Genomic DNA, 27081 nt, shown 5'->3' with positions numbered 1-27081 from the left:
GCGGATTAGTTTCGACAAAAGAGAACATTAGTCATGATGACCGCGCACAGAAAAGCTGGAGGCAGGACCGGCGTGTATGCGGGCTGTGCATTGAGGCACCAAGGCCGCGACTTGCTGCTTCAGCTTGAGAAGTGAGCTAGCACAGAATGAAGCATGACGGCCACCCAACTCACTCCACCCAGCGCTAACACAAATAGCACATTGTATGTTGTTTTTTAACGTGGTTTTTTTTTTTTTTTTTTTGCTTGACTCCACGTCTCTGTTGTGCAGTGCGATGAAACACGAACACCAACGAGAATGTGTGTGTGGTCGGCGGTGTTGAAGTTGCAGAAATGCATATGGAGTATATGTTTGCGCCTGCCGCCATTCCTCGAAGGATTTTGTAATTTTGCTTCGTCACTATTTACCGCTGCGTCCTCATTCACAGTCGCGTTCATTACTCGTACACGCCTTCATTTTATTCACTGTATTCCCCTTGTCATTTGAATAAAGATGAGCACACGAAGATGCAAGTGAAGAACTATTTTAAAAAAACGGAGTGGTAATTACCGTGCTGTATTCTCTTACAAAAACGTTGAAATCGTCATTGTCTACGAACATATATTTGAACCATATCTCACGTTTGGATGGTTTCACAGCTTTGAAGTCTGCGAGCGTGTCGTCTATATCAGTGCCGTGGCTTATAGCAGAGTTTATCGCGATCGACTGCGTCCGCCGTTACTCCTCGAAAAAATCGGGGTATCCTCCGGCAGCTCACGACACCGTCACATATATATTCTGATGCATTTCATTGGCTAAGAGACCGAGAATTGGATTAAAAAAAAAGAAAAAGACGTATACGCTCTCCGGCTTTAAAAGGAGAAACGCGCAACGGCGCTCCCAGCTTTAGTGGTGGAAATGCGGTCATGCGCTCCCGTCCTTCATGGGTTAAAATAATTGCCAAAGATGAAAACAAAGGACATTTTCGCTTTTTTGTTTTGTCATCGTCAAAAGTAGTTTCGGTAAGTTTTTGTTTTTTAAAAGAAAATATTTTCGTTTTCATTTTATTTCATTAACGAAAAGGTTTTTTCCAATTTTTTTTTTTTTTGCAAACCGCTTCGCCTCACAAGGGTGGCGGGCGTGCCGGAGCCTATCCCAGCTGACTTTGGGTACACCCCGAATTGGTTGCCAGCCAATCGCGGGGCACTCAGAGACGAACAAACATCCGCACCCACAATCACACCTAGGGGCAATTTAGAGAGCCCAATCAACCTACCAATCATGTTCGTTTTGGAATGTTGGAGGAAACCGGAGTACCCGGAGAAAACCCACGCAGGAGACCATGCAAACTCCTCACAGGAAGACCCGGGCCGGATTCAAACCGGCGACCTCTGCACTGTGAGGCGGACGTGCTAACCAGTCGTCCACTGTGCCGCCTTTGTTAGTTTTCGTTAACTAAAATAACGTGACTGACTTGCAGAGGTGTCAACTCCAGGTCCGGAAATTCATAAACCCTGCCACATTTTGATTTCAGCCACAAGTGCTTGTACTCGAGAGCTCGTATCGTAATTGCGTTTAAACTTGACGTACAATACTTTTCATGTTCCCCGGCCGCTTGACTTACTACAGCCAGTGAAGCGTGTAAGAGGAAAAGTGCTTAACTCGACGGGAGAGCATGCACAAGGCCGGATTCGACAGGGAACGCCAACATTTTAGCGTCGGGCCACACCTGCCGCGCGTCTCTGCATGTAGGTGCATAAATGACAGACTTTGTCGTTTACGAGAGAATCCGTGCAGGCGGAAAAGCCCACAGCTGTGCATTCCTTTACCCTCACATGGCGGCACATTGCTCTTAGCTTGGTGCAACTTTTCAATCTACACGCTGATAATACACAAAGTGTGTATTGCTCACCTGCATTTGGATGCTTGATCAGACCCGCGTGCGTGCGCAGGCATGCTACTCTCATCAATGTTTCACCGACTCTGAATTACACATTTAGGCGGATTCAAAGATTTGCATCGTATACGAGATGCCGCAGATATTGCGTGCCGGCAAAGGGTAACGTGTGTGAAGCCACTTTTTTTTTTTTCTTCTCTGTTCATTGTTACGTGTTGAAATGCAGCAAGGAGTTGCATTCACTTCCTGTGTCTAATTTTGCTCATTAGTCTGAACACTTCCAGAGCTTGTTTCAAAAGTGAAATGTTTTTCTCTTGACCTTCGCGGTGAAAATTTAGTGGTCCCGGGTCACCTAACCTGCCGTTGAGTAAGGGAACGCTTGTCGGTGAATCCTCACGTTGTAATATGAACGGCTAGAGGGACAGACACACTTGCACAGATGCACGTATGCGCGCTTGCAGCTGCTCCAGACGCGAGCATCCCATAATCCGATGAGAGGGAGAGAGAAAGAGAAGTAGGGAGAGTCAGAGAGGGGGAAATAGCAAGGATGAATTATGAATCATGTAGAGAGATGGGCTTTGCGGCAACAGAGAGTTTTAACATTTAATGATTTTTTTTTTTTTTTTTTTTTTTGCCAGTGCAGCAGTAAGAGCTTGAAGATGGATGAATGCACGCACGTAGTTGCATGTACTAATGTTGCTGTAACTTTACATAAGAGAACTAGAGGAGAGAAATCGCGAAATCACGCTGTGATAGTGTAACATTTTGAGGTATCTTGGAGTGGGAAACAAATTCCCGTGTTGTCGTTCATGCATTCATATGTCTATTTTTGGCACACAGACGTGCGCGTGCTGCGGTAGGTAGCAGCACCAGCAGGGAGAAGGACTGCTCTTGGTAATAAATAAATAAATAAATAAATATGCATATACTGAGTTGAGGCAGGATAGACAACCATTCAGCGTGTTTGGCCGTTTTGCTGAGGTGGGTTGGTTGAGCCAGAACAGGAAGCAGCGACGCGGGAATGTGGCTTAATTCTCAACACTCGCCAACCTTCTCCCCCGATAGTCGATGAATCTTTCATGAGCACAAATGAGATTGATCTTCGATGTTAACTGCTGTGTGGCAAAGGGGGCGTGGTGGCACAGCAGATGAGGAGGGGGAGACGAGCGTCCCGACGAGCAAAAAACTGAGCCGCGAAGAAGACTCGCCAATGTGCTTGAGTGAGGCTGCGGCTTCCTTTTGATTTCAAACTCAAGCAGCCCACAGAGCTCAAGCTCTAGTATTGAGCGAGCAGTCTTGCGAGGGCTTTGGGGTGGGCGCTCTCTCGCGTGGAGACCTGTGGCTGACGCTGGCCATCGTCAGCTGCCGCTGCCGCTGCCGCTGCTGCCGCCGCTTGACCATCAGTCAGCCTTGTCAAACGCGGGAAGCTCCTCTGCGAATAGCGAGATCTCTGTGTGGAGCCGGGATCAGCACGGGAGGGGGGGGATCACTTAGATCCGCGAGAAGCGGAGGAGCTCGCCGCTTGGAGAGAGGAGAGAAGCGCCCGTGCCCCTCTGGGCTGCCGGAAGTATCGGGTCCATTTGTTTGGCCCTTGGAGTTTCTCATCGACAACGGCCAAGTGCAGAGCTCATTAATGATTTCTCTATCTCTCTGCCGCTGCTTTGCAGGAGTGGTGCCTGCTAAGAGGAGTCCAAAGCTGGTGGTGAGTATCACAATTTCCAGCCTGCTTGAGTGTGCGCGCGTGCGTGCGTGTGCATGCACCCGAGTGAGATGTTCTATTTAAAGAACAGAAGAAGCAAAGATGTGATATGACATCAAACTAGTTGCCGCCTGTTCTGCATCAACAGCTTCCCATTTCTTCTTTGTCCTGTCACCGCCACTCCTCTTCTCTTGCCGTCCCTCAGTCAGGCTTTGTGCTTCTTTTCTTTTATCTTTGTGCTTCTGCTCTATTTTTTTCCCCTTGTCCGTCCGAGACCCAGCACTGAGGTCGCGCTACTGTCCAGCGACTTTTTCAGCAAAGCCTTGTTTGAATAGTTCAGCAGTGGCCATGCTGTCAGCAGCCACTGAGGGATGATTGGAAAGAGGCAGGATGCAAAGAGAAAGGATGGCTGGGAACACCCAAAGTCGGTGTCGGCGTCAGAGCGTATTTAGTCGGGGGCATTAGGTCAGCCCGGGGGGGGGAAGATTCTGCCACAAAAGAAATGTTTAATTATATTTGTTTTCTGCCATGTTACAAAATATGCACTCATATCGCCAACAAAAACACACACCCACGCACATATATATAAACACATGGCCTTGCTGTTGTAGGCGGAGAGTGTGGGCACTTTTGTATAAGCAACGTTGTCCAAGCTGAACCATCCCTTAATTTTTATTTTGTGGCCCCCTTTTGCGCCTGTGGTCTGAAAACAGTTTTGCATTGGGGGTGCAAGCACTCAGCTCACTTGGCATCGCCATCAGATGGTTGCTACTTTGACCCAACGCCGCTGCCATGCGGAGTCCTTGCATCTCCAAAAGCGTTGCTTTTCTGGAAAAAAAAAAAATAACAACTCCATCTTGCTTGAGTTACCAAACGTCTACGTTGATATTATACTTCGTAATGCTATCATATCATGTCGCACATCAACACAACACCTCTTCATAATCATGTTCAGTCGCTAATTTAATACGGTTAAAAAAGAAGATGGCCTTTTTTTTAAATTATTTTGCCATTGATTACAATGTTATGAATACGTCACTTCTGCTAGCCGTGCCAATCGAAGTCTGCAATTGCACTCTGTCTCCGACAAGAAAAAAAAGCTTCCAAGCTAACGACAGTGGTTATGTCATCTCCCAAAACTGTAATTGAAAGTTATGTGAGCAAAGCGGGCCGCAATTAAAAACAAAACAAAAATGAGTTGACTAGACAGTGTAATAAACAGTGGCGGGCAGTCAATTTCTGAACTGGCCTTAAGTGCGGATTTAAGTGAGCTAATCCTCCTCTTAGTAACATCATCACGTCAGAAAACAATATCAAATAGGGCATATAACCATGCGAGGCATTCAAGAATGCACAAAAGCATTTTGCTTATTTGAGGATGAAAACCCAAATTATTACAGTGAGAAACACATTTGCTCTCAAGCGATTTTCAAACAGGATTGTTGATTTGGATTTCCCCCCCAAAAAAAGAGCATGTAGGGATTGACAATTAGTATCGATTGGTAAAGAAAAATCGACCACATTTGGACATCACAGGTTTTCTACCAGACAGTAAAGATATGCAAATGATAATCACTATTGTTGTTTTATTTATTTTTTCTTAAATTTTACCACACCCATGGTGACTCCAATTAATAGATTCACACCTAAATCAAAAATACTGTATTTGGTAAATTTGTCACAAAAAGGAGTTTCATTTAATGAGAATCAAAAAACAAAGCTACGCTTTCAGCTTTTCAGTCGCCATGGTATCGACTTGACTCACAAGAATCTTGAGGGATGTAACTTTGCTTTCGACATAATCTCTTACAATGAGGTCAACCTTGGTTTGATACCGAAAGGATTCATAGGAAGCAGCTCTTCCATGTCACAATTTCATGTTTTTGTCTTGCAACCATGGCAACCAAGTCGTCTTTTTTTTTTTTTTTTTTTTTTTTAACCGCAAACAGAGTGAGAGATGCTCAGTGCTTTTGCCACAAAAGAGACAACCTTGAATGTCGCCAGTGCCATATCTCCACTTTGAAACTCACACACTTATCACTTTGCCCTCTGCCCCCCCCTCTTCTGCTTTTTTTTTGCCTCACTCAATTCCCCCCCATGCATTCAGCACCAGTTGGAGAGGAAGGATAGCCAGAGCAGCTCCCAGCACAGCGTGTGCAGCCATCGCAGCACCCACACGGACTCTCCCAACCACCCGCCCTCCGCAATGCCCGGTGAGGCTGCGGTGCCCACTCCCGCTGCGCCCACCCAGCCGCTGCCGGGCTTGCCCCCTCAGGACCCCGCAGATGGCACCCTCACCCTCGGCAAGAAGCCGGACCCCTTTAAGATCTGGGCTCAGTCAAGGAGCATGTACGAGAGCAGATGTGAGTAACGCTGAGTGTCAGTTGTAAATATTGACGCTACTTGAGTGCTTTATTCGAGATCGACGGTACGCGTGACCCATCGCAGCGCTCGTGAATCACACAGGCACTTGTGTGAACATGGTTGTAGGGTTTTTGGGCACGTGTGTGTGTGTGTGTCCTGTGCACTGCTATTGATATCAGCGGTAACCCATCAGTGATGTAAACCAACGTTTCACAATAGCAAAGAGATGAGAAAAGAAAGCACACATTTTGCAATTGCATGACACGAAAAGGTTGAAATCGAAATAGAAGTGGGTACCATATGATGACAGCGGCTACGTTTACATGAATAAAATTTCTTTAATCCGATCAGAGTTCAGATTAAAATTAGGACGGGACGCACAGTTTTCACAGACACTAAAAATATTGATTCGATTAGGACTTGCGTGTTCATGCAACACACTTTAGATCGGAACAAATTATTTTGACATGCGCAGATTGACCAAATTTACCGGAAACAGTAGTAGAAGAAGAAGGTATGGCTTCTTCTTCCTCTGCTTCTTCGGCTTCCGTGTCAAAACATCACTGTGTCCACTTTGTACGTTAGCCTTATTTCGTGTATTTTGCGCTGTTACGTCAAGTTAACGTTTAAACTGCTGGAGCTGCAATGTATCCTCCGGACTGCACTTCCGGATTTGCATTTGTATTTGCTACTTCCTTGCGCCCGCCATGTCTTTAACTTGTCTGCTTCTACTATCTTCCGGGAAAAAAACAGAAACGCATATACTGACCTCACAGACATGCGCAGCAAAGACGGTTTGTTCCGAAATTTTGGAATAATTGTTTTCATGCGCGCCGATCGGATTATCAATCGGCATAAACCACCCCTCTCGCTCGGAATAAAATATCGATCGGAATGGGCTTGATTGGGTTTGAATAATACACCTGCGCAAGCTATCCAGTAAAGATCTGTGTCCAAATATGTACCTCTTCATCTTTTTTGATTGTGGACCGGTACTGACCGTCAGATGCTGTTTTCATTCCATGTTCTGACGGTGATACGAATACTACAGAATTCTGCATGAACGATAAGTAGCTCCGCATGGTAAATCACAAGCTCAAAGTCAAGCTTGGGATTGTAGAGTCACGGACAAAGTTTTTAGCCTTGTTGGTTGTGTGATTCGTAACCCTCAATCCACAACCATGTCAAGGCCCTGATAGACCAAAATGACGTTCACCAAGAGTGACAGACGCTTACCCTCTGTGGCGTCCGGCCGGCTGTCGGCACGTCACGCTGGCAAAGCACACAGCAACGACAGACAGCGACGCTGACCGTGAAAGTACCTTCTGCGCATGCATAGGATGTAATACCCTTCCATACCATCGGCGGCGGTAGTCACCATTTCTCATGGTTAGAAAACTCCCAACTGGAAAGCTGTTGGCCGCGGGCGGAATATAAAAACGTAACCAATGCATTCGGCTCTATTCTTCGCTCACGATGAACTCCCACCTTAAGTAAACCATCACGTTCTTGACACGGTATTGTGAAATACTTACATTGTCAACCCTCGCCCTTGTACTTGTATGAAGATTAAGGCAGCGAAGGCGCGCTTACTGTTTTTGCTTGTTGCCAGAAGACGTGAGCTCTCTGTGGTGTAGTGCAGGGGTGCTTCATAATCATGGCTGCTTGTGGAATCTAGGACTGCTGCTGATTAAATATTAACTGGCCCATCCCAGAAAGGCCTGCTTTAAGCTGCGGCTGATTAGTATACAGTATGAGTTGGAGAACCCCTGGAGGAGATCCAGAGTCATATGGGGAGGATGAGAAACAAGGAAGAGACAAAAGATTGTCAAAGAGGCCTAATTCTGTCTGTGTTCATAGTTCAGACAAAAGTTACAATAGAATTTAGAATTTCCCTAGGAAAAAAAATGAGTGGAAATTAGTGAAGATAGCAAACGTGGTGAGAATGACGCCTGTATAGAAAAAGTTTGGGATTTTTGAGGGAACACAACTGTATTCAAAGGCACAAAAAAGGGACAAAAGACAGCGTAGATTAATGCCTGCAAGCGCTAGGGCTGTGCAATTCATCGAAATTCAATCACAATTGCGATTATTACACACCACGATTCAAAAATTGGCATAATCGTAAAAAATGATGATTAATGTTCATTTATATCCACTCAAGGAAATCGCATTTGAATTTATACATTTTTTTTTGGTGGGGGGGGGTTAATAATGACACATTTCATGAGTGTTGTTTGGCCCAAAAGAAGCTTACATTTATTTGTCTTTATATTTTTTACATTTAAACATTTTGTTGTTTTGTACCAAAAAATAATCGTGATTACTAAAATAATCAGGATTCATATGATTTTTTTTTTCATAATCGAGCAGCCCTAGCGTGCACTAAACTACTAAACGACTTTTTTTCTTGTTTGGGTTACGCCCTGATCCATTGACCTCTAACACCACAGAATGCTTGTGTATCAACTATTTGAACAGCAGCCTCGGGTGAGTTCTCGGGCCAAGGCATTTCAATTAATGCTGAGCAAGAGAACGGGCGAGCCAACGAGCTGAAGCCAATCACTTGAACCGCGCGAACTTGATGCAGCAGCAATGCAGACAGCGAGAAAATCGTCCTCCTACGGCCCGAGCCGACGGATGCCGACTGTCCCGCCGTCCCATCGTTCCCTCCCTCTGGAGGCTTGGAATATGCCGTTGTAAGGAAATTGTGATTAGTGATCTGTCAGAACGCACATCTGCGAATGTGACAAGGTCACAGCCAGCCGGTTTGAATGCTCATTTGCGGGCTTCACGCAAGGAAGCCACTCTTGCTCAATGAGGCGAGGAGCAGCTGTTGATCCTGCCCGCCCACAATCCAAAGCAGACACGCTTTGTTGATCAATAATTGTCCAAACGACCGCGGATGTGTGTTAATTAAACAAAATGGGAGTCAGGCGCTATCAATTGCAGCTAAACGCGTTCAGTGATTACAGTCAAGGATCATCTGTCGGTGGAGTTTGTCGCAGGCATCTTTGAGGCACATTTTCACAATTGTTCTTTTTTTTTTGTATTTCAGTGCCAGATTGTCAGGAGCAGGACATTTTCCTTTGGCGGAAGGATACGGGCTTCGGTTTCCGTATTCTTGGGGGAAACGAGCCCGGAGAGCCTGTAAGTGTCCGTTTACTTTTGAGTCTGGTCAATACTGGTCAGTGCATTTACTGGGTGACTCAAACTGGGGGAGCTCAAAGTCCGGTTTTTGGTTGTTTTCGTGCCAAAGTGGGTGCTCAATAACTGGGTGCTTGTTTCCATCAGGATGACTCAATGCCTAACGCACACACATGCTCCCAGGAGGCCGCAAAGCACATGCTTGGAAATGTATCAGACTCACATGCTGGAGGTGTGCATCTCTCCAATAAAAGATGGGAACATGCTTTTCTTTTTTTTTTTTTTTTTTGCCATACAAGAATAAAATGTAATTGCAGCTCCACTACAATAAATGGCAGTGGAACTCTCATTTATTTATTTATTTTTAATTTCAGGCAAATTGATGCACTTCATGGACTCTTTTTTTGGGGGGTTTCCTTTGATGTAAAGGGTACAATGTTATGCAGGGATGTACTTTTGTTAATTGTCGCCGTTGAGACTTGGCGGGGACGCAAAACGATGACTTCTTCCTAGATGCGGCATAACAAAATAATTGAGATTTATTGTATAACAAAGGCAAGTTCTTTATAGTGATGAGTGTTTTCCATTATTATTTGCAAGGCAACATATCTATTTATATGTTTGATTAAATAAAAAATAATAAGTGTGCTTAACTCATTCACTGCCACTGACGTGTTTATTTGTCTCTTCACAGTCCAGCCCGGAATTTGTTTATATTTGTTTTCAATTTTTTTCAAACGTTAGCGTAAAAGCGTGTCTGAAAATGTCTGGCCGTAAATGAGTTAAGAAGTAAATGTTCAAATAAAGGAAACAAAGTAACATGAGTTTCATTTAATAAGCAGTTGTGTTACATTCCACTTTTGGACAATCATCAACACGTATGAGTGACAGGGGACTTCGTGGTATGACCAAAAGTTCCAGGGGTACACAAGGCCAAAAATCAAAAATGGTTGGGGAACACAGCCCAAGTGCGCAACGCAAGACCTAGAATGGACAAAACGTCTCACAGACAAAACAAAACAACACCAAGTTCTTGTTGCAAGTCTTCTCATAGGACCGTCACATTGTCACTTACTACTTGACTTAGTAGGTTGCTCATGGAATTGACTGAACAATCCACAGCGTATGCAAAAGATCGCACAGAGCAATTCGTTCACGCATCTCTTGATTGTTGCAGATCTACATCGGTCACATCGTGAAGTATGGCGCGGCAGACGAGGACGGACGCCTGCGGTCGGGTGACGAGCTAATCTGCGTGGACGGCACGGCGGTGGTGGGCAAGTCTCACCAGTTGGTGGTGCAGCTGATGCAGCAGGCCGCCAAACAAGGCCATGTCAACCTCACGGTCCGACGGAAGACTCCCGGATACCCAGGTGGGCGTCCGCAAGTACAGATAAGCCGCCGCTATTCCGCCGATCCCTGCCGCAAATAGCAAAAGTCTGCGAGTAACTGACGCCCCCGCTAAAAGAGATTTGTAATTATGTGTAGATGCCAGAATACGGTCGCAAAGCATATAAAGAGAGAAGTCAAACCCCCCCAAAAAATCCTTTGAAATATTATATTCCATATACGCACCTAAACATGGCATGCTGATTGATATTGTATTTGTGGAATATTAGTTAAGCAGCGAAATCCAACCGTTTTTGTTCATCTCAGGGGGCGGCCATTTTGTGAGTGCCGTCAATTGAAAATGGCATCACAACTGCTCAGGGCTCAGGTCACGATCAATCACGGCTCCCCTGTTTTCGGAAGATGAGCCCTCATTGGTCGTGAGCAGAGCACCGAGCAACTGTGATGTCATTTTCAGTCGACAGCAAGTGGCAAAATGGCCGCCCCCTGACATGGCTGCAAAATGGGTGGATTTTACTGCTTAACTCACATTCCGCAAACGCAATATGATTCGAAATGCCGTACTTCCACTTTAATGGAGACTTGTACTCCGTTTCGATTGACTTGACGATGGTCTGGCACAGAATAACACTGTTCAACAGCAAATTTTAATCAGAAATGGCATATATTTTTCATTTTGGCATTTTCATCTATAGCTATGACATTTCGGAAAAAAAAAATACACTTGTCGCTGAACCTAACCCTTAATTCATAAATATGACTAAATATCTGACTACCGTATATTGCATATGATATTGTTTTTATTGTTGTTTATATAGTCTTACTAGTATTACTATTACAATTCATCTGGAAAAGTTGACTAGCATCTCTCATTAAAAAACGCGTACACATTTGTTGAGCAGTCTAATCAGCGAAGCATCAACACCATCTATCATGTGACATAACTGTTTTCAGTAGTTCAGTTCTCCAACACAAATAGACTGATGTGACATCAACACATGGGCAAAGAAATATGCCCGCTAGCGTTTTTACGCCAACGGTATAGTGAAAGTCATTGAACCTACTTTTTTACACACAATAATTCACTGTTAGGGAATATGAGAAAATTCGAACTGTAAATACAGTCGCACGTGTGTGCGTGTCAATGCCGCTTTTCCAATGTCGGTCAGCGTCTTTTCCTCTCCACCAGTGTCCAAAGGGGAAGGTGACGTCCCGCCATCGCCGGCCTCCTCCCACCACAGCAGCACCCAAGCGCCCAGCCTGACGGAAGGCAAGCGGACCCCGCAAGGAAGCCAGAACTCTCTCAACACGGTCAGCTCGGGCAGCGGCTCCACCAGCGGCATCGGCAGCGGCGGCGGAGGCGGCAGCGGCAGCGCCGTGGTCCCCGCCTCTCTGCAGCCGTACGACGTGGAGATCCAGCGCGGGGAAAACGAGGGCTTCGGTTTTGTCATCGTTTCCTCTGTTTCCAGGCCCGATGCGGGCACTACCTTCGGTGAGTCGATGTCAGCTCGTTATGATGCAAATGCCTTCAAAAGGTGTCACGATTTCATTTGACGTTAATCTGCCTTAACGGTTTGGCCATCTCTCTGAAATTCATGACTTTTCTCTGTGATTCATCATCATTATGCACCAGTTACTTCAAAGCTGCGATATTTGGGTCTCTGAGCTATTTTTTTTTCCCAGAGGCTAGGCTGCTTAATTCAGCAAAGAGGCAGCGAGCACATTTGCGCTACGGAGTCGTACCCTCCGCCAGGTTGCTGTCTCCTTTGTGAATCGCATGATTTGGCGTTTTGAGCCGGGGGGGGGGGAGGGGCGGCGCTTAATACCGGAGGTCACAAACCTGCTGTCATGAGCTTAGGGATTTAGAAATCACTTGATGGGCAGCGCTCATTCCCGCAGGATCAGGCCGGCTGCGGCTTTATCGCAAGCGTCGTCGTCGTTGTCTTCGCTGATTCCGACCTCACAGCTGCGTTCACGTACGGCCGTAAACGGCAAAATTGCAACGATGAGAAGTTGCTCGGCCGGCGATGAGCCATTGTAGGTGTTCTCCTCCAACAAATTTGATTTGATTTACCCAGCGAGTAATGGATGCGTGTCCCCAATGTCATGCCAAGGTCTCATGTATAGTTAGCCGTAAAGATGATATAGTGTGATGTGTCATGCGCAAAACACTTGAATGGCTGTTAGCCGCACTGACTGATCCCATGGGATGATGATGTTACTTAGCAAAAGGCAATTCGCGCATCACTTATTATGACAGCCGTGTGTGTGCTCGTCAACAAGCCTTACTTAAATGGGTTGGGGGGCGGGGGGGGTCAAGCCAAACATTTTCTTGACAAGAATATGTTCTATGCAGGCCCACCAGTCAAAACATGGTACTCTGATTAATATTGCGTTTGTGGAGTATGAGTTAAGCAGTAAAATCCAACTGCTTTTGTCCATCTCAGCGGGCGGCCATTTTGCCACTTGCTGCCGACCGAAAACGACACCACAGTTGCTCAGGGCTCAGCTAACAACCAATCACGGCTCAGCCTCAGAAAAACAGGTGAGCCGCGATTGGTTGTTACCTGAGCAACTGTGATATCGTTTTCAGTCGACGGCAAGTGGCAAAATGGCCGCCCGCTGAGATGGACAAAAGCAGTTGGATTTTTCTGCTTAACTCATATTCCACAAACACAATGTTAGTCAGAATGCCATGTTCCGACGAGTGAAGGCGCGTAGGAAATATTATTGCAAATAATTTTGGGGTGACTCTTTAATCACGCCAAAACCTTTGAGGTTTTCGGTTTTGCTGGTTTCTCACTCGGCTGATTCCTTTCGGGAGCATGAGATGAATGGACTTGCCTGTGCTGTGCTTTCCACTTTCCCAATAGAGCCGTGCAGGCCCAAGTTGAGATAATAAAAATGACGCGTACGTGAACAAATATATTTTACGAGGAGTTCTTCAGGCCTGGGAATAACAGCGGAGCTTTAGGCGACTCGGTCAACCGTATATCTCGCACCCCCGCCCTCGCTCCCCCCTCTCTCACCTTGTGACCTGAGTTCAGTGTTGTGCTTCGCAGGTGGGGTATTAAATCCTGCGTAGCCGTCACGTCCCATAAGGCCTTGTATCTCGTTATCTGGACTGGAGTGACAGGATACAAGTGTATTTTTCAATCAAGGCAGAGCGGAGCGGCGTAATAAATAGCGGTGTCATAAGAAAGAATATTAGCCGGATGGAAGATTGTGAGATTAGGGGAAGAAATCAAGAGCTGAGGTACAGCGACAGTCGGGATGACAGAAGATCTCCGGGGGTCTATTTGCAGTTTCCGCGCCATGTTGATCGCCGTCACTCGGTTCAAGATGATTGCTCGTCCTCTTGCTCTCGCTTTGGCCTTAAGACTTTGCCCGCATATGTGACCTGCGAGACGTCCACTTTCCAAGCGCTTACATTTTCGGGGTAGGCCAAAGACAAAATGATTTTGTCCTTGGTAAACAGAACTAAATCTAGTCGTGCCATTGATCCTCGGATAGAGAAGGAGCGCCAGTGGCCTTCTCGATGCTCTTACCAGAGTGTAAGTGTGAAGCCATGATGGCTTGGACCGGTGCCATTTTCTTGACGGCGCATCCATGTAGTCATCAGGCAAAATGCTTCCCTGTCACTCACAAATGTTGCTCGTGTTTTCATTTGCATGCGAAGGGATTTCAATATGTTGAACTGACTGTGGTCAAGTGGGCTAAGATGATTAGGGATGATTAATAGTTTTCCTGTCTCCTTTTGTCCCTTCTTTTTCCTTAATCAATCGAACCAATCAACCACTCGACACACAAACGCACATGTTGTCAACACGAAAGCTGGAAATGCTTGTGTGGCCATGCCCCACAAAATAGGGCGCATCATCGAAGGCAGCCCGGCGGACCGCTGCGGTAAGCTGAAAGTCGGCGACCGGATATTGGCCGTCAATAGCTGCTCCATCACCAACAAGTCCCACTCGGACATCGTCAACCTGATCAAGGAAGCCGGAAACACGGTCTCGCTCAGGATCATCCCCGGCGACGGTAAGACTTTGGCCGGGAGCTTCACCTGGCTGTGTCATAATGCAGCGGCGCATGACTTATTCATGGTCGGCGGGTTGGAAAGGACACTCTTGCGTCGAGGAAACTGGCAAGAGCACTTTTCATCCCGGCGCGAACCCTGATATTCCACTCTGGGCCTGATTTGCTAAAAGGTTTGCGCGTGCACAAACGCTGATCTACTAACCAGGCGCAACCGGGAAGTTGCATCTGCCAAATGGTCAACAGAAAGCATCGCCACTTATCCTCGATTCAGCAATGGCATTTTGCAGAGCTGGGCATTTTACTCCAATCAATTTGCCGCTTTATCGCCTTGCGCCTGCGGCCGGGGTGCCCTCCCGCCGTCCGTCTATCCGCCTCTTTTAATCACCTATAGGCCGGTCCGTTTGTCATTTCAAACGGGCTTTCGTAGGTCTTTGAGCAACGTGAAGCCTTGAAATGCTCCAATGATGCCTAACATAAAAGGCAGAGAAGTTTGCCATTTACGTTATATTCATATTTTAGTTTTTTTTCCCCTTCCAAGTCATTTGCGTCCTGACGTAGCAGGAAGTCAAAAGTGAGGCTTTTCCCACCGCTTTAGACGAGAAGTAATACACACCTCAAGAAAATGTATCTTTTATTGCTGCAAAAGAAAGCCCTCTCTTTTCTCATTCCAAGGAGGACAACGACTAGACAAAGCGTATCTTTCATCGTTGATGAATGGCCTGTATTTATCGAGGCTTCCTCCATCGTCCGTGTGCCGTTACTTGTAAACACCGCCAAAATAGCACTTGCGTCAGTACGTTTGAAAGAAAATGTTACACAGGATGGTCACAAACCAGTTGATTCAATTGGCACACACTCAGGACGAATTAAATCAAAACAAAAGCGCGGCTTTTATGCGCTGGCTTTCGTGCCCGAAATTATCGGAGCGATTTATTTCCCGTAGCCCGGCGATAAATTTGTATACCTCTTCCACTAACATTCCCAATTCCATTACTTCAAATGTTATTTTTGCACTTGCCAAATGTTTCGTGGAGAAAACCATCAGAGCTATCTAAAGCACGAAACCTTCTGATAAATACGGCAGTCCATCATGTTTGCACCTGTTGCCAGCGGTGACTGAGAGTGAGTGAACACACAAGTTCATGGCCATTAATTGGGAGCTCCGTTAATCAGGCGCCGTGAGTTCCCCCAGGCAGCATCTGTTCAACTTCTCGCCGTAACTTTTGCTGCTGGCTACTGTATTTTGCTCTTTGTTTGCAGGGTTTAAAAACAGACATGAAATCATAAATAGTCTCCCCTATCTTAAATGAGGAGGTGATATCGGCAATTATAGCACAAGAACGTAGCGTTGACATTGCTCACATTTAGTACAGCTCTTTTCTGAAGCCATCCACAGGAATATGTCTGTGCATTTCAGATACTGTTTGACATGTATTTTCTTTACATGTTGTATTTGTCATCTTGCCCAGAGTCTTCCAACGCTTCTCTGCTGACCAATGCCGAGAAGATCGCCACTATCACCACCACACACACCCCTCAACAGTCCAAAGAGTCTCGGTAGGTGCACGTCATGTTTTTTTATAAGAAGCTCTTTTTTTTTTTTTTTTTTTTACTTCTCAATACTGAACACGGACGGTGTTCTCGTGTGTTTTTGAAGGAATAATTCCAAGTCGAAAGGAGCTCCTCCTCCACCACCTACACAAACATTACAGGTGAGAAAACATTATCGCAGCCTATCGGTGCCGACTAAGGCAATGATAACATATACCGAGCGATGGGATGGTCATGTTGACAATGTGAAGTAACGCTAAGCCATACAAATAGTTGCGATGATTCAAACAGGGTTTGACAGCTTTTGGCAAATGTTACAAAGTGCTCGAAACAAATGGGAAAATGGTTTGGGGGAAATGCTAACGTAAGCAATGCGTGACTCATTTGACATTTTTCAAACCGTTGCCATAAAGACGCTGCATGCCAAGAGAAAAAAACAAAACTATTATGCAAAGCTAAAATCTCATATTTTCATTTACTTTGGCCACCCTGTGATGCTTTCTTCTTCTTTTTTTTTTTTTTCTACTTTGGGCTAGTTACGTTTACACAAATTGGCTACAGGAACCCCGTTTGCCTGAAACGTGGATGCCCGGTAGCTTTCGAGCACGGCCGTGGGCCCGGCAGAATCGAACAAACCTGCTCTGCGGCGGCAACTGTAAAATTGAACAATCTCGCCGGTCATTTATGCATTCATGGCAATCACAGCCTTTCATGTTTGCCCATCTCCTTCCCCCACGCGGTCTCACACCCACCCCATTTTGTCCACGGTGGCCTGAAACGAGGCTGGCGGGAACAAAGCACGTCACCCAATGAGCGGCACCCCGGCTCATGTGATTGTTGGCGATTATGCTCATCGTTCGCGCAGTCACCGCCACGGCAATCACCGACATTTGTGGAGTTCGGTGGGACGTCAGGTCGATTCCCCCCCCCGGGTGTTGCGGTGCATTTTACGCTTGGCTTTCTGTTTTTCTTTGTCACTCGCAGGACAAGGAGTTCTACTCAGTGGACCTCGAACGTGACAGCAAAGGTTTTGGTTTCAGCCTGAGAGGAGGGCGGGAGTACAACATGGACCTCTATGTGTTGAGGCTCGCAGAGGACGGCGCTGCTGTCAGGAATGGCAAGATGCGGGTATGAAACGTCTTCAGAGTGAGCCTGCCATTACTTTGCCATTCACATCCTTGCTCACGATGAGATCGCAATCTTGCTCTCCTCTAGGTGGGAGATGAAATCTTGGAGATTAATGGCGAGAGCACAAAGAACATGAAGCATTCGCGTGCCATCGAACTGATCAAGAACGGGGGGCGCTGGGCACGGCTTGTGCTGAAACGCGGGGATGGATCTGTGCCTGAGTATGGTAGGTTGAACGTTTCCTCCGCTTTCGGGTTTTTGTGCTACGATAGCGTGGTCACCACAAATTGAAAGCTATGACGCTGGCAGAGAGAAAACTGGGATCCAAGCTCACATGGTCCACTGGGCTCCGCCTTGCGTGGCGTCATTTAGTTTGGACTTGATTTGAAATCTTCAACACGTTACAAACGACTCCCGCCACTCGTTTCGAGTTATTTTTGCGAGACAAGGCAGCTTTACTTATGGAAGGCATTTCAGAAGGTAACTCAAATGTGCTTCACGTTGTTGCAAAACATCATTTAAAGGCAAACTCCAAAATCTAAAGGCAAGACAAAACTGGAGAATTGAAGACATTTAAAAGCAAAGCAGAGACATTAAATGTACTTTACTAAAAGTACTAAAAGAAGGCACGGTTCAAGAGCATGTGTTTAGAAAATTAATTATAGAAATGCTCTAAAAGACCTTCGTCGTAGCTATGGGGAAAAACGCAACCCGGTAGTTGTTCACCTTGATTTCAAAGCGGGGGCCAACTTCACTTCTGTTGGCAGCTTGTTCCATTTGTGCGCAGCGCAACAGCCAAATGCCGATGCGCCATGTTTGCTTTGAACTCTGGGCTCCACTAATTCACCCCGAGTCTGCTGACCTCAGTCGCGAACACACATTTTGACCCACCGATGTTGAATCGGAAGACTGTTCGGCCGTTAGGGGATTATATCCTCTGAAGCGCTAATGTCTTGCAGCTGTGAAATTCCTGTCCAAAAGCTGTAGCTTCTCCCGATGGATTGTGCCTGTCTTTTTTTTTTTTTTTTTTTTTTTTCGGTCACATTTCTCAGGTTTGTTTTTTGAGTGTACTGTATTTCTCCCCTTCTTTGAAGCGTCTCTCGCGGTATACTGTCTCTTGGGATGAAATGTAAAACTGCCTCTTGTCTGTTTTATTTGTTTTCTGCTCTCCTCTTGCTCTCCCTCTCTCTTTCTCTGCCCATCTCTTGTTGCTGGGCTCTTCCTCCTCTCTCCAGCGATGATGGCTCCTCATCTCGCTGTTGGTACAATGAGGAATGACAAGATGGGAGAGCCCTGTTTCTACCTAATGGGCCAAAATCAGACCACGGTTTGTAGCCAGAAGTCTGTCATGATCCACTCCCCCCCCAACCCCCCCCACCCCATCCTCGTCATCTTTCTCTTTTGAGTTCTTCCCAACCCCTTCATCCGCTCATCCCGACCTGCATCCTCCGTTGTGTGCACGTGACAAAGCGAATTGGCTTTCTGTCTCGCCGTGCCTGAATCAAACGTCCCGCGTCTGTTTTCATAAACATGTGGAAAGGACCGGGACTAACGCAATGCCGCCACGCTGCTGCCATGGCAACCTGGCTAATCTTTCTCAGGCCCCTTGATTGATTTTCTCCTTTGAGTTTGTTGGTCCCAATGATACGCATCGCCATCTTGTTTTGAATGCTTTCTCAGGTGCCCGCGGCGTCATTGATAAGCCCGCCCCACACTTGCCGATGTTCACCCGCTCTCGTTGCTGAAATCACCCGCAAGCCCCGGAGGCAAAATGCACTGAAGCCGCGTGTCGCTTCAGTGCAACCTCCATGTTTACTTGTGAAGAAGGCTGTTGTGCGTCAGTGTCAACCATAACTGCAAACATACGCGACACGTATGCATGAGTCGCTTTCGATCCCCGCCCAGTGGTTCTGTCACGTCACCACCGTACGTGCACGTAGGATGCCTGTCACTCTTTTTAACCGGCTTTTTTTTTCTTTTTCTTTTTTTTTCCGGGGTCTCCTCCTTCAGACGGCAGCAATGACGGGTACCCTCCCACACTCGGGTCACAAAACTCTTCGGAAGTGAGAACGCTGCCACCCAACAGCCGATATCACACCTCATTGGATTCCAGTTATCCACCAGACCTTCACACACCATCACGCCGGGAGGAGGCTGGGCGTGGGCGAGACAGGAACAGGAACTGGGACAGGGCTGGGTCGGATCAGGTGGACTACCGAGCCCGACAGTTTAACCCTCACCTTCACCACACCTGGAATAACAGTCACAGTCACGGCACCCCCAGACGTCCGTCTCCAGACAACAGCAACGGTAGCGGTGGCAACGAGAAAATCCGAGGGCGCAAAGTCAAAAAGTCCGAGTCCGAAAGCGGCATCTCCAAGCTCCTGAAGACTCTGAGGAAAGACAACTCGGGGAAGAAGGCCGCAGTGGCGCAGAAACTCAGGGGCCAAGTACTCTCAAACAGCAGCTCCACTTTGGACGGGAGCTTCCGCCCGCAGCGCCGCGGCTCCCTCGATCGCTCGCCAACGCCGAAGCGCGCCTCCTCCCCCGATCGCAGGCGGGCCAAGTCGATGGATCGCCGGGCGGAGCGAGCGCGGCGGGATCGCACGCCCGAGAGGGAGTGCGACGACGGCGGCTTCCTCGCCGTCAGCCCTCAGCGCGAGTTGTACGAGCGAAGGCTCGGCAGGGACTCGCAGAGGAGCCGGCGAGTCAGGGAGGCCGCCGCCACCCCCGAGCGCCCCGACGATAAAAACGCCGCCGATCGCGCGTCCCTTCCCGGGGGCGGCGGCGGCGGCGCTTACGGCCGCGCCACCAAGAACGGCAACCTGATGCGCGACTCTGCCTCCGAGCAACATCGGATGAACGGGACGCCAGAGAGACGCTACGGCGCGGAGCGGGATTCTTCCCCCGACAGCAGCTACAGCCGGGACGAGCAGAACTATGCGGCGGCGCCCAGACTCAAAGACTACTACAGCATGAGGAAGAACAATGCTGCGCACAACAACGCCGCCTACAAAAACACAGGCCACAACAATACGACAGTTTGCCAAAGCCCGAAGCAGCTCCCTGAGCCCAAGAGAAAGCTGTACAAAGAAAGCCCCAAAGACCTCAGCATCTAGAGCGGAGCGGACACACTTTGTCTACCATACACTGGAATTGGACTCATCAAGGTCCTACTAGTCAACGGGTTTACTGAGTGACTTGACTTGTCGTGATCCCATCCACAGATTCCTAAAACAGCAGGAGTACAATCCCATCACCCGCACTGGTTGTTTTGTCATTGTTTTCGTTGCTCATAACAGGTCGTTGTACTAAAATAGAAGTATTGTATGTGCCTGCATATGAAGTTGGTGATTTTGATTCTTGTCTGCATTGCTGATTCTAAATGTTTTTCTTCCCTCCCACATGCGGGATGACTGAGACACGCTTCCGGTTGTGCTTTTTTTTCCTCCGACCTTTTACTTAAATGAACAAACGATAGCACAAATCACCGATGGCTTACAAGAACTGTGAAGAAAAAACAACAACAACAACAACAACACTGGGTCATGTTCAGAAGTGAAGAACTGGAGTTAAAAGTAGGAGTGCTGATTTTATAAATCATTTATTTCTTCCACGCGTCTGATAGCTGTTTTTATCGACTATGGCACATATCCCGAGTGAGCGTGCTTCAATCCTAAAGATGTATGTTGGAAAAGCATGCGTGTTCCCAAACGAAGAAATCCGACAAGGAGGGCGAAACGGTGACACACCCGAAACGACGAACGTCCTAAACTTTCAAGCTTCCACAAATGACCTCAGCCATAAGTGAAAATGAGAGCAACAAAGTTTATCCGCGTGTGAGACGCGTGCATGAATTCAAGTTGGGCTGGACCGCTGCCACATACTCTTACAAAAAAAATATATATATATATATATATATATATATCAAAGGAAAGGAAACGGAAGCTATCTTTACTTGTTGCAGCGCATGAGCTGTGATAACAGTCCCCAGAAAGAAATCCCCCACCTGCCCACAAACATGGCAGATACTCCAAACGCCACTTCAAAGCAGCCGTTGCATGTTAGTCGAATACAATCGCTGAATATAATCACAAAGCCCTTTCGGATGAGAATACGTGAGTTGCTTTCCGCCAGTGCGCTTGGACAGCGACCCGACACAGTTGTTGCGACAAGACTCCTGCTACAGGAGACGACCAATCTGCCGTGCTGAGCCACACTGTCTGTCACCCCACTGGACTTTGACTGCTGCTTTAAAACGCGCCTGTGAGTGTTTTGTTTTTCGTTTCACCACAAACGCAACGGCTACTGAAAGGCCCGCTCGTATGCCGCGCGGGCTTAGCTTTGACACGGGGACAAGATTCAAGTCGAGTTCGGGCACCAAAAATGGATGCAAAAACATTGCGGGGAAGGTGGAGCGCTCGCTTTGTCCACCCGCCTCGTTCGGCAGGGTGGGCCTGGCTCGATTCCCTTTGAAAATGCGCGTCCGACATTCGACTCGTCAGACGAACTCTCGGCGCGATCCGTCGTCCGCCGTTTACCACCTTCGCGACGACGAACGACCTTGCAGGAGATTCGAATGCAACGCGCGTCGGGCGGTCGACTCACCAACCTCCGCAGGACGAGGCCGTTTTGAGTCGACCCCGGTTACATCGCTCGATTTTACGTGGTTGATATTTTCGGGCCGGTTATATTCGACAATACGTGACCGCCGTCGTCCGCCGTGGTTACTGCAAAAAGAAAAACATTTTGGACGTTCACCTCTTGGCCATCTCCTGTAAAGATTTTTCCTATGTGATTATTAGGAACCCGTGGAGGAATATAAATGTTGCCTTTTTTCATGTACAAAGGAGAAATTTACGATAAAGCCTCAGCAATGAGGAATGTGATCACGTGTTTTTATCTCTGAATGGACCTGATGATTTATGGGAACTATGTTGATTTTCTCCGGATCAGGTATGTAAAGACCTTTTCGACTGAAAGACTAATTGGTCAAGCTGTTTGTTCGTTTGAATCTCTTGATGGTTAGCCTGCCTTTGTATTATACAGTAAAGCACTTGTATGCAGTCTGTGTTCTTCAAGCATTATTTCTTGCAATGTGCTCCAGACTGTATGTGTTGATAAGAGCAGTAAATGTATATGGGCCATTTTTTTTTTGTTTGTTTGTTTTGTTTTTATATATAAAACTATGCATATATAAATACGACATTGTTCATAGGTTTATTTGATCCATGGAGCTATACATAACATTAGTCTAAGTACAAGTAGATGTTGACTTATCCAGCTTCTTTCCTTCAGATGGATTACACTGTATATGTAGCTATCAAAAGAAGTCTGTGAATGCTATTTTTATTATCAAAATAAACTTTTCCATACAAATTCACAAGAGAAATCTTCACACTTTTATTCCGCTCTTTTGGCTCGCATCGCTATGGAGACACGGTTTGTTTTGCCGGCCAGATCACCGCGGTCGCATCGCACTACACTGTTTTCTCCTCAAGACTGACGCTTGCTAAAAGTGTTTCAAATATAACCGCAAATGAAATCTTTCATCCACTCCCAAGTTGTAAAAGTAGAATGTTGAAAGATGAGACGCGATCCGTCTGCCGCCGTCCCACCTCAACTCCGGCTCATTTATTTGATACTCTCAACCATGAAGAGAAGACGCATGCGCTCCACCAGCGCTTGCCTCAGACATTTTGCCCAGCAAATCCTGCGTGGGTCATTTTTGTCGTTCTTGCCACACAGTTCACACCTTTGACCTATTTATAAAATTCTCACTGCACACTCCAATCAGGTAGCTGTGCTCTAGTCTCGATTTTGTTTCGACTTTATTTCAAGTGTTTTGTAAGAGCATGAATACATCTTTAAAGGAGGTAGATCTGTTCTGTAGCCAAATAAAAAAATTAATAAATAAATAAAAAGCAGCTTTCGGAGTGGATCTGTATTCTAGGACAGATACGTTGCTATGGTGGTTACTATGGCAACACACGAAGGTCATAATGTTTCAGCATGGCACTCCGCCAAATGAAGAACTTGAATCAGAATCGCATTAGTAGCTGCTAGTTAGATTTGGCCAAGTAGGACTCGATTTTTTTTTTTCTATTCTTATTAAGGCTATTTTTCATTTCATCCTGAAAGTCTTAATTAATGTCACCTTCACTTAATAACATCAATACTCGTCACGATAAGCGGCGTTGAGTCATGCGCCGTATTATGACCAACAATAAATAATCCCCCAGCCAGAACAAGTTGAAATCCAAGGTGACCCATGAGCGTGTGAAGACGCAACTCCAAATGCAAGGTACGCACGCGCCTTTTTAATTGTCGTGCAGCGCGTGCCCCGGTGAAGCAGGAATTGACTGGAGATTTCCCTCTGACTGTGGTATTCACATTTATTCCTTTGAACAATATACTACATCATCATCTGTGTTATCCATTGCGATCGTAAGTAAAACGTAAACACGATGAGTCGTTTGCAAAGTGCCTTTTATTTTACGTTGCCTTGATTACATGCCTCTACATTCAAAGATAAGCCAGTACCATTTAGGATCCAACTGTTAAAGGTTAATAACATGGATGTCCCTCAATCTAAGGGAAACAATCTCATAGATTAGTTGAGTTGGATATTCTGTACATACAGGAACAACTCTGGAATGGGCTGATCTTTCCTGCAACTGTCTTTAGGTTGAACCAAGTTGTTTGTAAAAATACAAAAAGGAAGTTGTACGAGTAGACGTTAGCCTTGAGTCGTGTCCCGGGCGGAGCAGAACTCTTCTTCTGGGATCGTAGATCGCGTTGCTCGGGCTTTTTGAGGGCCCTTTTATGCGGGAGAGACGGAGCTGGACGAAACAGACGAGGCCTCGGTTTTGGAGGCGGTGGTGGAAGCGCCCTCCTCCTCTTCGAAGGGATTCTTCCCGCAGCACATGGTGGTGATCATGCAGTGGCGGAACTGCTTGTTCATGCAGATGTAGATCATGGGGTTGTAGATGGACGAGCTCTTGGCAAAGAACGCCGGGATGGTCATGAAGACCGGTCCGAACTCGGAGCCCTGGTGCGTGAAGATCCACCAGGCCACGCCGGCGTAGGGCAACCAGCAGACCAGGAAAGCGATCACCATGAGCACCACCATGCGGGTGACCTCCCTCTCGGCCCTCTGGGTGGTCTCGGACTCCTGCTGAGCGGCGGCGGCCTCTTTGACGGCGCAGAGCAGGCGGCCGTAGCAGAAGAACACGACGGTGAGCGGGGCGAGGAAGTGGCAGACGAACATGTAGACCACGAAGGACTCGTTGTTGAAGCCCTCCGCCCGCGTGTAGTAGTCGACGCCGCACGAGCACTGCATGCCCTCCGGGATGTAACGGGACCAGCCGACGAGGGGGGGCACGGCGCAAGCGCTAGCCATCAGCCAGGTGAAGGCCAGTCCCATGATGGCGTGGTTCTCCCCGAAACGGAAGTTGCTGATGGGCTTGCACACCACCACCCACCTCTCGATAGCCAGCACCACCAGGGACCAGAGGGCGATCTCGCCGCCCAGGGTGGCGAAGAAGCCTTCCAGGTTGCAGCCCAGGCGCCCCAGCACAAAGTAGCCGTGCATGGAGGTGTACATGGTGGTGGTGAAGCCTCCGAACACCATGAAGAGGTTGGCCACGGCCAGATTCAGCAGGATGTAGTTTAGGGGGGTCCGCAGCTTCTTGTGTTCGATGGTGACGTAGAGCGTGAGGAAGTTGATGGGGAAGCCCAGCAGGATGAGCAAGAACATGTAGGCGCCCAGAGCGGCGTAGGCCGCCGGGTTGACAAGGTAGTACTGAGGGTATTCATACGGGCTCCGCACGATGCCGGTGGTGTTGACCATCGGGATATAAAAATAAGGTCCCTCTGTGCCGTTCATGGTTGCGGTTGACCGCTGCGCTCAGCCCTTCGCTGGTCTTTCTTCTGGCTGTTCGGGAAGGCGAAGATGGAGAGGGACCTTGCGACGATTGGACCCCGGTGGCCACGCTCGGCCTTTTAAAAGGCGCTCTTGGGATTAGCGCCTTCCAAATCCGTCAGCACAAAGTGATTTAGGCCATCTTTAATATCTAATCCAGCAATCACTGCAAACAGAACTGACCACTCATCAATATATTAAAAGGTATTACGCTCGCTCGCTCGCTCCTGCGCGTCGCAGAGCTGCCTAAGCGCCCGTTTGAAACAAATGCGCCGCGCGTTTGCCGCGGCAAGAGCCGTTTCGCTTGTCAGACGCAACTTCTATACGTGCTCGCTTTTGTCACTTTCTTGCCCATGTGACTGCGTTTTGACCTCCTCAAGCAAATATGGGTCGCTCGGATGCCCCAACTGAGGTATCTGCTTTCACTTTCGGTTGAACCTATCAAGGTGTGTCCCCGCCTTAAGGCTCCACGGATCCATGCACCCCATTTAAACAAAGGTAGAGGAATACGGTGGAACCTCGGTTTTCGTGATAAACCCATTCGAACTGAAAAGTACAGCAGCCGAAGAAATATTTCCCAATAATGTAAATCCAATGAATCCATTCCACAGTGCAGTATAGTGACCAAAAAAAAAACGTTTTAGAGAGAATAACTCCACTTTTACACACAGTGAGCTGTTTAAAATTTAAATGGCGAGTGAAGTGGCAATAGAGTTGTGTATTTAACACACGTTTATTGAAGACTTTTGGAGGACGCTGATGAGGGGAGACGACGCAGCCATTTTGACTTTACTAAGTGCTGTTTCTTGGATTCTATCGTGTTCCTCGCAGGGGCGGAGCCGTGGCTGGGCCCAGCCACATTGACAGACTGCCCACCCAGTGAGATTCTTGAAAAAATATATCCTTTACATTTTTAGTAAATTATGAAATGATTTGTGTTTTTTTTTTTTTTATTGAATATTAAGAATGGCATAATTGTGGTTGTCTAAGGAATATCTGAACTTCATATTATTCAGTTTGTCATTTAATTTGATTATACGATGTGTGGGGACAGGAGGATTGTGCAAAGCGAGAGAAATATTCAGGCCCACCCTCATTTTTCCAGGCCCACCCATTAGCCACGTTCTGGCTCCGCCCCTGGTTCCTCGCCCTCTTTATTAAATTATTGGCACGCTGAACTTTCTGTCTTATCGTGTAAAGGGTCCAACCGATGCGCAAGGCTGCATTTCAACATTTCAAGTTTATATTAACATTTCAAGGTAATAAACCAGCCCGGTCTGCTCGGCTTCACTCTGGCAAATCGGGGCGACTTTGCGTAAAGGCGTCCTATTAAAAGTCCGGCCGCGGGAATGGCCCATCACAAAACAACGACGGTTGGCGACTCGCACCCGCGGTGTCGTTGAGCGAAGCAAAACCGCCACCCTGTACGGCCTCGAGAGATCTGATATTGCACTGTACCACTTTTATTAAACCATAAAACCACAAAGTGGCTTTCCACAGAGAGAGCAAGTGAGAATAAAGGAGCGTTTTGAAAGGCTGTCACGCTATGTACAGTACATACATCACTCAGGTGAATTTTGCTAACCGGTGTGACCCGAATTCTCGTACGGAACACTTTTATTCGTGGTCCTGAATATAATTACCGTGCACAGAATGTATCCGCTTTTCAAATGGGTCTATAAATACATCCTTTTATGTTCGTACAGGCTCAAGTGTTGCTTGTATGTAGAGCACGGGCTGCGAATGCTGAGTGCTGAAGCGTCTTAGCGGTTGAAGAGCTCAGCACTTTCCTAATGGGTGTTGTATTAAAGAGATTTGGAGCTTACGGATGTGTTACTCTCACAGGCCTGGCAAGGGTTTAACGTGGTACGGGGTCATTCTCGCTCAGTTGCATGTTGCTAGCTTCGGCCTCGTTACATGTTCCTTTCTCTCTCCTGCTTTGTACTTCAGTGACTCGTGCGATGATTTCTGTCAGGGTCAGGTTCAGCTCATCTGTGGGACAAT

At 47.2% G+C, this 27081-nt stretch overlaps 2 protein-coding genes across 15 annotated transcripts in view; one reads left to right on the top strand and one right to left on the bottom strand.

The window, feature by feature from the left end:
- Positions 1-22536, top strand: part of LOC147154002 (membrane-associated guanylate kinase, WW and PDZ domain-containing protein 1-like) — an 80582-nt gene extending 58046 nt beyond the window's left edge. For 13 of the 14 annotated variants that reach the window (XM_086039199.1, XM_086039190.1, XM_086039155.1 and 10 more), the window contains 11 exons: positions 3544-3578; positions 5683-5938; positions 8998-9089; positions 10264-10459; positions 11626-11928; positions 14271-14474; positions 15944-16031; positions 16132-16186; positions 17010-17153; positions 17241-17379; positions 19164-22536. In XM_086039199.1, coding sequence (XP_085895325.1) covers positions 3544-3578; positions 5683-5938; positions 8998-9089; positions 10264-10459; positions 11626-11928; positions 14271-14474; positions 15944-16031; positions 16132-16186; positions 17010-17153; positions 17241-17379; positions 19164-20272 — 2621 coding nt within the window. In that variant the 3' untranslated portion in view covers positions 20273-22536. Of the gene's footprint in view, positions 1-3543; positions 3579-5682; positions 5939-8997; positions 9090-10263; positions 10460-11625; positions 11929-14270; positions 14475-15943; positions 16032-16131; positions 16187-17009; positions 17154-17240; positions 17380-18388; positions 18481-19163 lie in introns of all 14 variants that reach the window. The other variant, XM_086039238.1, reaches the window with a different exon arrangement.
- Positions 22537-23625: 1089 nt separating this feature from the next.
- LOC147154001 (rhodopsin) lies at positions 23626-25150 on the bottom strand. Its single transcript, XM_086039108.1, has one exon. The coding sequence runs from the start codon at positions 25039-25041 to the stop codon at positions 23977-23979; it is 1065 nt and encodes a 354-aa protein (XP_085895234.1). The 5' UTR covers positions 25042-25150; the 3' UTR covers positions 23626-23976.
- Positions 25151-27081: the final 1931 nt, after the last annotated feature.

This window comes from Filicampus tigris, chromosome 1 (assembly GCF_054856515.1).
Source record: "Filicampus tigris isolate MCC_2025a chromosome 1, RoL_Ftig_1.0, whole genome shotgun sequence".
Classification (NCBI taxonomy): Eukaryota; Metazoa; Chordata; class Actinopteri; order Syngnathiformes; family Syngnathidae; genus Filicampus; species Filicampus tigris.
The sequence above is the reverse complement of the archived record's forward strand: the minus strand, read 5'-3'. Positions and strand labels throughout refer to the sequence as shown.